We start from the raw sequence: 15,240 nt of genomic DNA, 5'->3' as shown, positions 1-15,240 counted from the left end.
TAAGCGTGCTGCAGCATCCTTCAAGGCAAACAGCATTCTGCTACTACACATCCACATCCCAGGTTACTCCTGCTCTTTGGTGTTACAGAGTAATTTACAGCCCCAGCATGTGCATGGGGGTTCTGCTGTCACAGACATGCACACAGCACACACTCCTCCTCTATTCCTTGCCAAGCAACGATGAGCATTGCAAAGAAAAATGCCTGAATACTCCACTGGGCTGTTCTCATTAAAGACACATTAGGGAGAATCTAGATAAAACAGTCTTTTGCCAGAATGACTTAGTGCAGAGCCTTGTCAGCATGGAAATATCATCATCTCTCTCCAGTGCAGCTGCCCAGCTGTTAGTAAGGATGATGTGAATACACAGCTCATGTTTTGGGGGCTTTGTTGAGACACTCATTTCTGAGACATATTCTAACTGCGAAGAGCAAGTGACAAAAAAAACAACAGTGGAAGAGATCACATACCACAGGACCCTGCACTGTGATTCCTTGGGAACCGGGAGAGCCTTGCTGGCCACTAGGACCCTCTGGCCCTACTTGTCCAGGTGGGCCTGGTTCACCCTAAAGCCAGAGATATGAAATCCAACATAAGGAAAGAAAGCAGTAAGTGTCTGTTCTCCACATGGAGACCTGCGTCAGTGTGACCTGCGTCAGTGTGAATGATCTACAGGATTCAAGATGAAGTCAGGACAGTGAGGGGATCTCACTAGTAACCTCAGCTGCTTTTGCATTTTAGGTCCAATGGTTTAGTGTATCTTTCAAGCTTGGAAGTGTTCAAGGCCAGGTTGGACGGGGCTTGGAGCAACCTGGTCTGGTGGAAGCTATCCCTGCCTGTGGCATGGAGTTGGAATTGGATTAGCCTTCCAGCCAAAACTGTGTTTCATGGGATAAGACAGCAAAGCATCAGATGGTTCTTCGCAAAGCACAATTCACCTTCCCAAGCAGCAGGTCGTTCCTGTTATTCAAGGCGGCCAGAGAGTGAAGGGAAATGTTCCTTAACCCATGGCTGAGATCTGCAACCATTCTCATTCCCTCCCCAGTCTGGAGATTCAGACCCAGCCATTCCTTATGCTCACCTCAGGGCTGCTCCTGCAGGCTTTTTGGGGTTCTTGCTCTGCTTCACTCCTCACACTGCTCTGCCCAGAGCAGTATCAATCTGTCTGCTTTGGAGGCAGCCAGAATAAGCACAGCACAAAAACTGACCATTTCCCAACAAGGCTGCTTTCAGAGGATGTTGCTGACCACATACATTGCATTAATTCAGTGCAATCAGGCTCATCATCTCCATTTCCAAAGCCCAACCGAGCATTTAATTAACAATAAGTTAACCCATCCTCCTCAATGCATTGGTCTTTAAGGCTCTGTTTGGTGCAGTGAGGCAGTCCCCAGCCTAAGGAGTCCAACTCAGAATGAGCACATCCAGCTGCCCTAGCAGAGGAGCCTGCACTCCTGCACCATCCCTTCAACACAGCCTGAAGCAAACAAAGCCAGAGCACCAGGACTCACCTTGGGTCCTGGCTCTCCCTGCTCGCCTTGTGGTCCTCTCCTCCCAGGGCTGCCCTGCCAGCAGGACACAAAGCTGCTGTTAGGAACATCATAGCCTTTATGGCAGAGTAACCAGGAGCCTAGTGGACAGAAGAAAGACGTTTCCTGCCCCAGAGAGCTTGTAGAAGAAAACGAATCAAGTCATCCAGCAAATGTGGAAGAGATGAAGTTTAAACTTGTTGAACCTCCTCCCTCCAACTCCCCCAATGAATCCATGCTGAGACAGCATCAGATATGAACATGGGAACACGCTTGAGAAGAAGAGGTGCTCACATCTACAACCCTTTGAGACTATGCTGGGTTTCATAATATCATCCCAAGAGAGCAGACACATGCTGAGATTGGGGACAACAACCAGCTCTGGGGAGACCTGACTGAGCTCTTCGTCTGCGTAACTGCTGGATGGAGAGAAGAAACCAATCTTCTGGCACTAACCAACATTATGTGAACTTTTGGCGTCTTAATCTGAAGGCTGCTCTTCTTGAATCTAAAAAACAATGGATTTGAATGAAGAAGCACAGGCAGGGAGCTTTGGGAAAGGTGCTTTCAGAAGCTCATTTCAGAAGTCAGCTGGGCCTGGTCACAACTACTCTTTAAGGACAGTGATAAATGCAAGGTGGGATATAGTCTTGCTAACTGGAGTTGTAAAAATAGCTTTTGTAACTGCAGCAAATTACCAAGGGTTTAGTGGTGTGAGGATGAGGTTATGTGTCAAAACCACATTTTCTCTAATGCTTAAAGAGCCCTGCTCTGCAGAGCTGTTTAAACCACACGGTAACGCAAGCTGGTCATTATGCACGTAGGATGTGGAAGCAAACCGTGCTTGTGGAGTGTGCTGTTAATTAAACTTCCACCAGGATGAGCACGTAATTACTCTGCAGTGAGGCTGCTGCTGCTTGCAAAGTGTGACACTGAATTCACTTACACCACTGCAATGCAAGAGGTGATCTGAAGCCTTTTCACTGGAGAAAGGAGCCTAATGGTTGTTTAATGGTTATTTTCCAGGTGAAAAGCACCTGCACTGGTTGAAATGGGCTGCTCTGGGCAGGTTGTCAGGTTTCAGCTGCCTTATGCAAATCAAATGTGTTTTCCCAAACTTCCAAAAAGCAAATTTTTCTGGTAACTGCTTCCTAGTGTTTAACTAGGATGTTTTCTCCTGCAATTTAAGCCCATGGCGACTCTCCTGCATCTGTAACAGATAAAACATCATGTTTACCCTTAATCCCTGAACATGTTACATATTTAATGACTGTTATCATGTCCCCCCATTTCCTTCAGGTCATATTCACTGTATTCACTGAGAGAGCTTTGGGGACAGACAGGATTGCAAAGTCTCCACTTTCTCTTTACACTGCCCACCCACAAAGACACTTACAAGGCTCCCGCTTAATACAGAAACCAGATAGGAAGGTTTTATGGTGATTTTTTTTGCGTTTACAAAGAGTTTCAGAGCCGCCAATCCATGAAATCTCTGCAGGCACCCAGGGTGACCTGTCCTCTCCTAAGAGGATTAACATGGCACCAGGAGCTGCTCAGCCTGTTCCCAGCTGTAGCTCCCGCGTTGCCAACTCGCCATCTCCTCATTTCATCAGCATCTGAAATCTGAAGGGCTCCTTTCAGCCTTGCCCTGGTACATCAAAGTTCCCTGAGATAGGACCAGAGGAAAAGGCTTCAAGTTGCACCAGGGGAGGTTTAGATTGGATATTAGGAAAATAATCCTTCCATTAAAGGGTTGTCCAGCACTGGAACAGGCTGCCCAGCGCAGTGGTGGAGTCACCATTCCTGGAGGTATTTAAAAGACACATAGATGTGGCTCTTGGAGACATGGTTTAGTGGTGGGTTTGGCAGTGCTGGATTAATGATTGGACTAGATGATCTTAAAGGTCTTTTCCAACCTAAATGATTCTATAACCTTATGGAGACCCAGGAGCGTACTCCTCATGCCTGACATGCCCAAACAACATGAATTCAAACCACTGTGTGCAGTACACAGCATGAAAGGGTGAACTTACAGGGGGCCCTGGAGGTCCTGGCAAGCCCGGGCGGCCAGAAGAACAAGAGCAGGCAGGAGCTAAGGAAGGGCAGGTCTCCTCATCCCTCTGAAACAAAAGCAAGCCGAAGTAGCATGAGCAGCTCGTAGCAAGGGCAGGGTGGATTTACACATTTAACATTTGCAGTGCTTCGAAATTCAGACTTTCAGTTGGAGAAAAGCAGACATCTCTCCTCTGCTGAGAGATTTTTGTGAGCAATGGAGTGATTTATTTTTCTGTCAAACAACAAGTTCAGACAAACAAATATGAACCAGCCCTGCCTGAAATTTATGTAACACATACTGGAAGATACTTTTCTCCTTCCTAAATATTTATACACCCCACAAAGCAACTGTCTATGTTGTGGGGAAGCTTGAAAGGACAAGCAGGGGGATGTTGTGACTCAGGGCTGAGGTGGCAGCAAAGCCACAGGACTGTCGGGGCTGCTGTCACAGGTGAGGTCACTGCACCAGGATTTGGAGTTCTATTTCCATTTGAAGCAAACACAGTTTGTTCGCTTCAAGAAACACACAGATGTTATTTCCAAAAGAAGAGAGGGGAAATGTTTTCCCTCTTGAACCTATTTATTTGCAATATCACTTGAGTGCCATGGACTTGTTCCATCATCCTTCATGTCAATTAGCAGAGGGGTCCCTCTTGTCTTACCAGTGCAGGGAGATCACAGCATCTGTCTTCCTCTGCCCCTGTGCTGCTGCACGTGATCTGCAAAGACTGCAGCTGGAACTGTGGGAAAAGAGAGTTTGACAAGAAAGCAGCATTGGCACAGACCAAAATCTCATGACATTCAAGTGCTAAAAATAACCTTCAGTGATAATTTGACAGGACTTTTCCATATGATCCCAACTATAATTGTGCCCCAAAAAAGCCAGAGCATGAAAGTACCCCCAGACACTGAGTGTTTTACAAGCCTTCAGGTCTCTGTGCCTTGCTAAGCAAGTCAACAGGCAGCTCCACGCCAGCAAGAAGCCAAGCCTCCAATTCACTCACAATCCTGCAACAGCGGGCAGGTTCTCAAGTAATTGGGCTTCAGCATCACCAAAGTCTGAAATCAAGCTTTGCTTTGCTCCCCTTAGGGACACGGAGATAAGAGTCAATGTGGCAGCAGCAATTCCCAGGACAGATGTGACCCCAACCTGTCTTTCTCACCACATCCCTCACAACTCCCACATCTTCCCGTTCTGATTAATAAAGGACCAGACGCTGCACAAAGCCAAACCAAAATAATGAGGCAGAGATGGATCTTTTTCTTCCCTTGACACCATTTCTCACCTTCCTTTTCTAATTCCACTCCATGCATTTACCAATGAGCAGCCCGGGGAGTGTGACATGCAGCATACAGATCCAGATAAGCCCATAAATCAAGCAACATTTAAACATAAATTCAATCAGGTTCTGTAATGCCCAGTAATGAGACACTGTCTTCTCAGGGGCAGCAGAGCTGTGGAAGATGTGAAACTTTGCTGGGCTTGAAAAGTAATGGGAGTATGTACTAAGCTGTTAGCAGGGAGAATTTGGGAGAGACAAGGAAAGCAGATTCCTGCCTTGTTGGCGACAGGCTGGTGATCAGATTGCTATAGGATTTATCTGGGAAATAAGTAAACAGTGCTTGAATACCACTGTCCCCTGCTTTGTTATGCTTTTTTATGCAGCTGATCCCATACCTCACAGAAAATTCCTGTGTCCACTTTTTTCCCAGTATATTCCATCTTCTCTCTTTGCAGTTTGGGAGGTATATGGGACAAACCAGATTTTACCATGCTGCTTTGAGGCAAGGGAAGCTGTAAATAACTGATGTGCTGTTTTCCCCTGGACTTCTAGAGCTAAAAGCAGAGCCAGGGAGTAAAAGCTTCACATTAGTCCATTAGCACATTGTGAGTGATGAACGTGCTCTTTATTCTGCACATATTTAACACTCCTGTTTTGTGGAGTGTTAAAGAAGGCAACAGGCTGCCAGGTGGTGGCATACAGGGGTCCCTCTGCCCTTAGGACCATGCACTGGGCTGTCAAAGGGCATGACATTGAGTTCACACTTCCCCTTATTCTTTCCTCCTGCAGGGAGCAGGCTCTCTGCAGCACTGTGTGATGCAGCAGGGACATACCTGCAGGCTGGCACTGAGCATTTGGGTTGTTGTTTTTCAAGTAGCAGCTGACAAAGAACCTCTGTTATTATTTTCCTATCATTTGCACGCAGATAAGCAAACCTAAACACGCTGAAGACTGAGGCACGTCCAGCCCTGTTGCCTTTCCTGACAGCACTCAGTGGGGGCTGACGTGCACAACCTTCCCTTGCAGAAGCAATCCCCAAACCCTCCTGTCTGCTTCAGCATCCTAGTGCAGGATTTGCGCTTTCCCCATCCCTAGAGGATGCAGCCAGCTGAAGGCACCTCCGGGGACATGCTCACGCTGCTGCCTGTAATCACAGCTCTCAGACAGAGGTGGGAGGTGAGGGGGAGATGCACCGAGCTTAGAAAGCTCATTAAAATCACAGAGATCAGCAGGATCAGGGCACAGTCGTGCGTCACAGCAGCATTTGGAGCCATTCAAAGTCAGAATGATGCAAGATGGCACTCCTCCCCATCTGCCCACCTTAGCTCCAAATCTAAGCCCTCCCCATCTCCACCACCACTGGAGACTTACCGATGCAGACCCGCTCCTGGGTCCTCTGGTCCTGGTCACTTTTCCCAGCATGATGAAGCCAGCAGTGGAGATGCTGCCCACAGTGTTGATGGGTTTCTCAGCTATTTTCTTACAGTCCAGATAGAGTTTGATCTTGAAGTGGCTCACGGCCACGTGTACCTGGGTGGTGGGTTGAAAGAAGTGGGTTGGAGCTCCATGGGGAGATAAGGGCATCTTTTACAGACAGTAATGCCTTCTGCCCAGTTCCCAGCCTGCTGCTGATACTGGTGGTGTGGTTTTAATGAGCTAAATGGATCAAGGGGGCTCAGGAATTAGTTTCAGTATGTGCCGTGTCTGCTGTGCAACACTGCACTTTTCCCTGGCGTTCCCCTCACCTCTCCTTAGGGAAAGCCTTTCTGGAGCTGTAGTATTAAATATTTCAGTTTTCAGAACTAGCTGAATAATGGAACTGTCAACAGATACTGAGAGAAAATGTTTGTTGCTTATTTGGGTGGAATACCTTTGCTCTGAGGACGCAATGGTCAAACCCCCCCCCGTTATAGGTGATAAGGTGGCTTCATCTCAAGACTACATTTTTTTTTCCCTCCTTCTATTGACCAAAATCCCAAATTCTAAAAATAAAGATGATTTTTCAAATTTTCCTTATTATTAAGACCTAAAACCCCCTCAGCTTTGGAGTTTCTGCAAAGGGGAAAAGGGAAGCAACCAACATGTGGAAATCATATTTGGAACAGGGGATGAACCTTAATTCTTTACAATTAGAAACTTCAGCATATCAAATAGGGTTGCCAGTTCCCCAGCAATCTGGATGCAAAGCATCTCTGTATAATCACTCCTCACTTTGAACTATTCACATCGATGGCATAATACTCCCCATCCTGGAGTGAGATCATGAGCCACATTCCTCTCGCTCTTGATAAGGACCTTATGAAAGCTCCCATAGAATATCTTCTTCACTTCCTGCTGGTCAAAGGAGACTTCCTGTAGATCAGCCTTGTAGTCATGGTTGAAATAGGTCAAGGATTTCTTACTGGCTACAGGAAAAATAGGACAAATAACAGCTTTAAAAGGGAAATTGATTTCACCCACATACAAACAATAGTAAATAAATAGGCTTAAACATAATGGAAGATTTCATATGTTATAACGAAGTACTTCTATAGAGTGGAAAAGAAAAGGAATATGGAAAAATAATGCATTACAAGTAAAATAAAAATGAAAACATGTCTTTTAATTGCAGCAGGCAGTATTTCAAATGCAAGGCTGGCAGCAACAACAAAGCTTCCCCAAAAGCTGCTGCTGTATAACAAAACCATTAGAAGTTTCCAAGTGAATGCATGCAAATGTCTGAATTTAATGTATTCAACAAGAAACCTTACGGTCAAGGTTAACACCAAGGAGAGGCTGGAAGTCCTCATCTGTTATTTGCCACACAGCAAAAGGCTCCTTGGGGGTCTCGGGCAGGAGGCGCAGGAGGAAGCTGATGGTGTGCTCGGGTGGGATGGCAAAGAGGTGGATGTCACTGGAATGAGACAAGCCAAGTGAGCATCAGTGGCTTAAAGCAGTGAGATCCAGCAGGCAACACCCTACAGGAAGGGCTCATCCATTGTGTTTCTTAGGCAGGGTGGCCGGGAAAAGCTTCACCCCCAGGAGCTGAACATGATACTCCAGGAGAGAGCCTGGTCCCTGTTTTGAGCATCCCTCTGGGGCTGTTGAAGAACGTACTAAGCTGTCCAGGGCCTTTCCATTTGTGCCCGGGGGGGATACCCAGGTGGAGCAGTCGGTGTCAATCCATCACTGCCAGAGCTGCCTTGGGAATGCCAAGACACAGTGAGCGCAGCCTTAATGCTTTTTATAATAGATCCCAGTGGTAGCTTACAAAACACCCTTGGCCAGGCTCCAAAATGCTCCCCAGGTCTCCTCTTCAAGAAGGAGGAATGGTCATCATGTACCATGCAGTAAATTTTTAAACTTTGGCAGAAGTCAGTGTAAACGCCCTTCAGGGGTAAGCACAGAGCCCACAGAAAGCCCCCTCTGGGTCCCCACATCCCTGCTGCAGAACTTGGGCTCAGTGTTGGAGCTCAGGACCACGCAGTGACGCCCATCAGCAGCTACTGGCACAACCTAGCTCCCTCCACAGCCATTACCAAACCCATCAGGGCACACTGGGCAGGAGCAGCAATGAGGGGATGCAAGACAATGAGGAAGGTCAAATTGGTTATGCCTGAAATGCATCTGTAATCTGAAACAGGAGACATTTGCATGGGCATATACACAACTCATCAAGCATCTTTTCCAGGCTGATTCATAAGTAATGCCAGGTTCTTCTTTCTCTCACTGTTTCTGGAGGAGTAATGTCCTTGGAAAGGCAGATGTACCAGCTGAACAAAAGGATTTGCCCATGATTTTCTGAGTATTTAGACCAAAGAGTTCTCTGAATCTTCCCCACTCTGTTTACTCTAAGAAGCTTTGCTTCTGTAACTAAGATTAAACTGAGCCAATGCCTCAGTAATTAGGTTTTAAACAAAGTAGCCCTGAGCGTCAGGAGTCATATCATTCCTGATTTATAATCATAAAAATGAATGAGGTCATGGGAGGTGCCTGCAGAGAGGCTTCATACGCGACCAAACAGGGTCAAATCACAACTCGGAGTCAGTGGTTATTCCCTCTCATCAATACAGACCAAGCTGCACAGAGCAGCTATGAGATAAATATCTTCTAAATCAAAGATCTGTCTCCAGAGATGTTGGGAGAAGGGATGGAAGATGAAAGTGTGACCTCAAACTGCCATCACCAAAGTGTGCATGGTGTGGACAGAATGCCTAAAGAACGGTGCAGTGTCTGTGCATGACATGATCCTTATGTCCATCACAGCAACTAAGACTGCTGGAAAAGTGATTCTGTAGAAAGGAAAAACCTCTCTGAAAATATTTAGCAGCACAAAAGATATAATGAATACACCTATTATGTCCCCTTAACTTCTGTGTGACATATTCCAACCCATCTTGAGGAAAGCTAGAGGTTAATTTCTTAATATATTAAGGAAAAAATACTCTGGCATTCTTTTCAGTCTACCTATGGTTTGATTTAGCTCATCATCTCTATCATTTCATTCTGAAGTTGCCAGCGGGGCTGCATCGTTCATCCTTCATCCACAAACCAGAGATCACCCTTTGCTGTGAGCATAGACAATGTGTACACATGAGACTGATGATGAGGATGACACCCGTCACAGCTCTGCTCTCACCTGGTCCTCTGGGTGAGCTGAGTGTCTCTGAACAGGGTGAAGGTACGGGAGCCACTGAATATGAATGGCTCCATAGCTACACCTTTAACAGAGGCATATTCCTTCTCTACTAAGCCAAAAGCTTCCATCATATCAAATCCTGGAACCAAGGAAAACAGAAAAATAAGTGATTAGAAAAGAGTGCAAAAGAAGTGTGATTGAAAAGCAGGTAGAATCAGCCTCTGGCTAGCATGGAGGGGGCAAAAGGAGAAAACACCATAGTGACATGACAGCAGCCAGGCTGTGCACAGAAACCTGGAGTGTATTCCACAAGTGGCAGCCAAGGGAAATAGTTTGGGTCTGTGCCCTCGGTACACATTTGCTGAATCTCCTCCTCTGGGAGGCAAGGTGGAGACTTTCACAACTGCATTTGCAAATCTTCAGAATGAGAAAGAAGTTACTCCAACTATTTCTCCTTTTCAGCTAAATGCAAAACTATTATCTTCAAAAGAGATGGAACGAGTCCAGTAATGGCTAGCAGGGAGAGACAATTATTTTTGCTCTGAAATGCCTTCTATGTAAGAGTCCGAAAAAAGAAAAAAGAACTTCAATACATGAACATTTTAATTTCTCTCTATTTTCACAAGACACCCAGGGGTGACCTGCCTTACATGGTCTACAGAGAGACTCTTGCCTGACATCTCTGACATCCCTCCCTGGCTCGTGCAGCTTCATCTCACTCTCCAGCTCATCATTTAAACCTCAGAGTCATTTTCTCATTTCAGTTTTCTGTTCAGTAAGACAAGATCTTGCAATTGGGATTCTTTCTTTTTTTCTGGTTTATCTGAGTTTGCAGCAGGCTGGGATGAAGGAGATAGCTCATTCTTTACCAAATGGAAAAGCTACAGCTTCATTTCAATGTGGTGCTTTCAGTCTGGATTCCCTCACCCCTTCAATCCTCTGCAGTTTCTTGACTTGAGTTTTTACTTCTCCTGGAGGCTGGTCCAGGGTGCTTTTTTATTCTAATTTTCCAACAGTACTAGGGAGTTTGCAAAGAGAAATGACCTACTTGAGAGTCATTTATCTCCAATATGGGGCTTCTGGTGCTGGAACTTCCTTTAAGACATGCAGGAAATATTGTAAAGACTGAAAACAAGGCTTAAATCCCAATTCTAAACATATTGTAGTATGGTCATATTATTATCATACTGTGAATCTGCCATGTAATGGTTTCAGTGAGCTGCTAAGGAAATGGGCTACTCCTGCCACCTCTGTTGAGGAGGAGGAGAGGTCAATGTTTGTTGTGGCCAGAGAAATGGGAACTTGCTATCCCAGCAAAGCCCGTGCAGCCTGGCAGCAGAGTGCTCTTTGGGTATGTAAACCTCCTTCAGAGGATGCAGAGGCGATGTTGGTGAGGGTTTTTCTTAAGGAGCCTCTATGAGTTAGGAATTTAAATCCTCTTCAAATTCAACAGCTGTTTGAAGCTTTGCTTCCTTAAGCCCAGTGAAAACCCCGGCACTAAGCTCTGACAGCTGAGAACACGAGCTGATGGCACAGCAGGGGCATACCAATTCAGTTAGTGCAGAATGTTCTACCTGATAAAGGACATTTTCCTATTTCACTTCTCAGCCTTCTCCCCTTTCCCTTAGGAATTTCCCTCCCATTTCTCCCCCTGCTCAGCTCTTGCATGTTTCTCAAAAGCCAAGACCAGGTTGTGTTTTCACATTCACAGCCCAGCACCACTGGGGCTTGATGTGCTACTGTACCTCGTATGGAGCCTTTGGTAGAGCTGATGGTGGGGCAGGCTGTGAGGAGGAAATAAAAGGGAAAAACTGTTAGGGAAATAGAGTCAGTGAGGGATTATGGAAGCAAAATGCACACAGTTTCTCTAGTTAGAGCAATGGGAAAACACAGTCAAACGTAGAATATCCTACAGCTTAATTCTTGGCCTTCAGCCTTGTTTATATATATATGGGGAGAGAGAGACAATTTATATGTACGCAGACATAAAGGTTGTTTCTTGGCTTGCCCATCACAAAAATAAAAGTACTGTCTTTCATCATCAAACATCTTCATGGTCGCTTTTGACTGACTCACCTGGCACCTTACCATACAAAACAAGGGAGCATCATGTGCTGTAAGTTCTTCTTTAAAAACAGACATCAAAACACTAATTTATTATTTTTAATAGTCCTTTTACTGCAATATGCACCTTAGTGGTGGTGTAGAATAAAGGAAGATTTCTGCAGCTCCAAATGTTGTACCTGAAACTCAAAATACAGACAGCAAAAACGTGTATTTTAACCTGAGAGTTTGGCTTTTGAACTCTTTAGGGAAACATAAAGAGTTTGGGCAAAGTTTTGCAGTTGGCCTGTCAGAAATTCCCCTGATGAATTCTCTAAGATCCCACAGGACAGAAAGTAAAGCCAGAGGAGAAAAGACTGGGATGTGAAGCTGGAACATGAGGCACTCTTCATTTAAAAGGCTCAGGTAAAGGGGTGTATTAGAAAGCAGTGCACGAATGCTACTTTCAATTATCTGCTAAGAAGTAAATCCCAGGCCATGGATGCCAGATGGAGCTGGGAAAAAGGGAATGCTTGACACAAAAGGAGAAATGTCCCTGAAAATCAAGGACACTCGACAAGATGGGCTATTTCATAAAAGGTTTTCTAGGTCATCAGTATAATAGAATCTAGCAGATCATTATACTGAGGCTTCGTTATAGCCTTGCTATTGCTGCTCTTGCATCAATGTCATTTCATACCTGGCCAGAAAAGCAGAGCTTCCTACTGTCCATACCTAACTTCTGTAAAATGTGTAAAAAATTTAAAGGGGGTGGCTTACCCTCCCCAAGGCACCTGAGATTGCCAAGTCTGTAGGAGTTTCAACGCCATTCTTCATAATCAAGACATACATCAAAGAAAGGGCACCCAAACCTATGACTTTGATGGCCATGGGACTGCTAAAGCCAGGAGTTAAATCACTTACAGCTTGCCATAACCTCTGTTATTCAACCTGAGGCATAGTTTTATACATACATACCTTAATTTCTACAGAATGTAGTATAAAACTATTGAAGGGATCTATGGAAATCAGTTAAGAAATCAGTTACTGAAACTGAAGCCTCACAAACCATCTCTTTGAGCTTGACCAGCCCATGGTTGGGGAGCAATGTCCTGCATCCAAAGCAAGCTGAGTTATATCCACACGTTACACACTGCTCTTTCCCTTCTCCTTCAACAGCTTTCCAAAGGAGAAGCATTGCTCAGAATTGAAGCATGATGAAGAAAAGAAATCACCCCAAAGCGATATAAGTGGGCTGTAAACTTTCCCATTTACCAGGTATATTTCTTGCTTGGGTCTGAGGATCTCCTGACTCTTGCCCAGGCCCCACAGTCCCTCTTGTTGACATCCCTGGAAATTCTCACCTCCTTCCCAGGCTGAAGGCACCTGGATTGCTCACAGCTCTTTGATCTGGCAGTGCTCAGCTTAGAGGAAGCGTATCAGAGTCAGGGTAAGGATCCCTGACACTGGCACTTTGTACTCCTGCTTTGAAGGTATTTCCCTAGCCTTTGCAGCCTGGGAATCCTGCTGTTGTCTTGTTCTCTTTGATTTTCTCCCCAAGTCCCAGCCAAATGCAATTATTAAGTGTATAATAACCACCTGTGGGTTGGAACTAGATGATCTTTAAGGTCCCTTCCAACCTAAACCATTCTATGAGTCTATGATGATTCATACACCTGCAGCTTCAGACCATTTCTTTCAATAATGTGGTTACATATAAACATTGGAGTCTTGTACCGTACATCTAATAGTATTCCCAGCACTATTACATATTGTCTCCACATCTTCAAAGAAGAGAGATACTTTATAAAACACACAAAATTTAATATATCTTCTATTGTCTTTTCAGCTATCCCAGCCAAACAGCTATATTAAATTCTACAAGGTGACTCATCAATCTTATAGGAGGATTGTTTTCTGCTTCAAAGTTCACAGGACTTTTCCACTGTGATTTTCTCAATAAGCCACTTGAAAACTTAGTCTGATATCTTCTTTATTGAGCATAAACTAAAGTTTTCTGATCAAATCTACCTCATTCTTCCCTATTGGCTTCCCTCAATAAGTTTTGTTTAAAATCATTTCTAATATGCAGGGAAAGCCAGCACTGCTGCAATGTCTGTATTCCAATATTTACTTCTTAACAACTTTTTATAACCCTCTTAATTCAACATTTCTCACTAATCCATTTTGTACTTTGCTTTAAATCAGCTATGAGAACATATGCTCATTAAATTTAATAAGGGACCTTACAGGGACCTTTCATTTAAAACAGGTCATCATTCCCTTTGCTCCATTTTGGTCAAGTTGTGCAGAAATCCTCTAAAAATACTATCAGAAGTGAGTCTGATTTTAAGTAGTTATGTGGTTTCTGGCTGCCCTTGGACAATCCCCAAGGGCATCTGTCAGGAGATGACATACCCATTTCTGCCTGCTCTGCAGAGCCCACACTCTGCGATTTGCTACTGAAAACATCCAACACAAACCCAAAGTGAGACTTTATAGGAGATGATTTACCCTCTGTTTTAGATGGAATGAATCCTCGTATTGAAGGGAATTTAGACAACACAGGAGCTGAAAGAGAAAGCAATTCACATGTGAGCTTGTAACTCAGGACCGCAATGCCTGGCTCAAGACCAGGATGCTTACCAGCCCTTCCCAGTCATCTTGGAATTGCCACTAATACACAGGATTGCAGAAGTTGGGGCAGGATTTTCCCTTTTCAAGGCTAGTCATCTACCCTGCTGAGCAAAACCCTGGCCCTGGCCACAGCCCAGTGCAAGCAAGACATTGCTGCCCCAATAGAGATTGCTGCAATACCAATAGATGGAAGGTTATAAGGAACATGCCCGTTCTGACTGATACACTTACCTGTCCGTCCCGTTGTGGATGTGATCTCACTCTCTCCTGTGTAGTGGATGGCAGAAATGATCACCTTGTAGGCTCGATCAGGCAGTAGTGGCTGCAGGGTCACACTGCTGCTTTTGCCAGAAGCCATGATCTATAGTGGGGTGGAGGAAGAACTCAACATTTGGGCAGGCTTCCCCTTATAGCTCTTACTCACAGCCCAGAGTTACGTGGAGGGGTTCTTGTAGGGAGTCCTGGAAGCCTGGCTATGCATTGCCATTGGACTAGACATGTCCAGAGGAAGAACATTTCCCTATATAAAGACCCCAATATTCCCCATGCAAATCCACCAGAAGTGCCTTATAACGTGATAATCAGTCTGAGTAGAAAATCAGTGTTTTAAAAGGTTAATGTTTAACTTCCCTAAGTCAGAGGAGCAGTAGGTTTATCCTCTACCCCTCTGCCTCCGAGAATTCCCCATCCCAGTTCAGGGAGAGGGGAAAGCTGCATTATTAGCAGCTTTGTTGGAAACAAATATCTTAATCACCAGGAATCCTGGAGGATCTCTTTACAAAGCAACATATCAGCAAAATGCTCCATCCCTGGCTGTATTCAAGGCCAGGTTGGACAGAGCCTTGGGCAACATGGTTTAGTGCAAGGTGTCGCTGCCCATGGCAGGGGGGTTGGAACTAGATGATCTTAAGGTCCTTTCCAACCCAAACCATTCTATGATTCCATGATTCTTATTCAGTGGAAGAGGTTTGGTTCTGTAGTCCTGCAAACCCACCATCCTTAAGGTAAACCCTACTGGAGTGAGCAGAGTTACCCTAGGGATGAAATTGTCCCTTTGTCCCTCTGGTCCAGTGCC

General features: G+C 45.0%; 1 protein-coding gene across 1 annotated transcript in view; it reads right to left on the bottom strand.

The window, feature by feature from the left end:
- Positions 1-15,240, bottom strand: part of COL20A1 (collagen type XX alpha 1 chain) — a 48,388-nt gene that overhangs the window by 8,332 nt on the left and 24,816 nt on the right. The window contains exons 20-30 of the mRNA XM_030503429.1: positions 14,397-14,526; positions 14,043-14,099; positions 11,231-11,269; positions 9,486-9,624; positions 7,618-7,760; positions 7,163-7,272; positions 6,239-6,397; positions 4,247-4,324; positions 3,563-3,649; positions 1,512-1,565; positions 471-566 (exon numbers count right to left, since the gene is read on the bottom strand). Coding sequence (XP_030359289.1) covers positions 471-566; positions 1,512-1,565; positions 3,563-3,649; positions 4,247-4,324; positions 6,239-6,397; positions 7,163-7,272; positions 7,618-7,760; positions 9,486-9,624; positions 11,231-11,269; positions 14,043-14,099; positions 14,397-14,526 — 1,092 coding nt within the window. The remainder of the gene's footprint in view (positions 1-470; positions 567-1,511; positions 1,566-3,562; positions 3,650-4,246; positions 4,325-6,238; positions 6,398-7,162; positions 7,273-7,617; positions 7,761-9,485; positions 9,625-11,230; positions 11,270-14,042; positions 14,100-14,396; positions 14,527-15,240) is intronic.

Source organism: Strigops habroptila, chromosome 13 (genome assembly GCF_004027225.2).
Source record: "Strigops habroptila isolate Jane chromosome 13, bStrHab1.2.pri, whole genome shotgun sequence".
In the NCBI taxonomy this organism is placed as follows: Eukaryota; Metazoa; Chordata; class Aves; order Psittaciformes; family Psittacidae; genus Strigops; species Strigops habroptila.
Note: the sequence above shows the minus strand (reverse complement) of the source record. Positions and strands in the feature narration are given on the sequence as shown.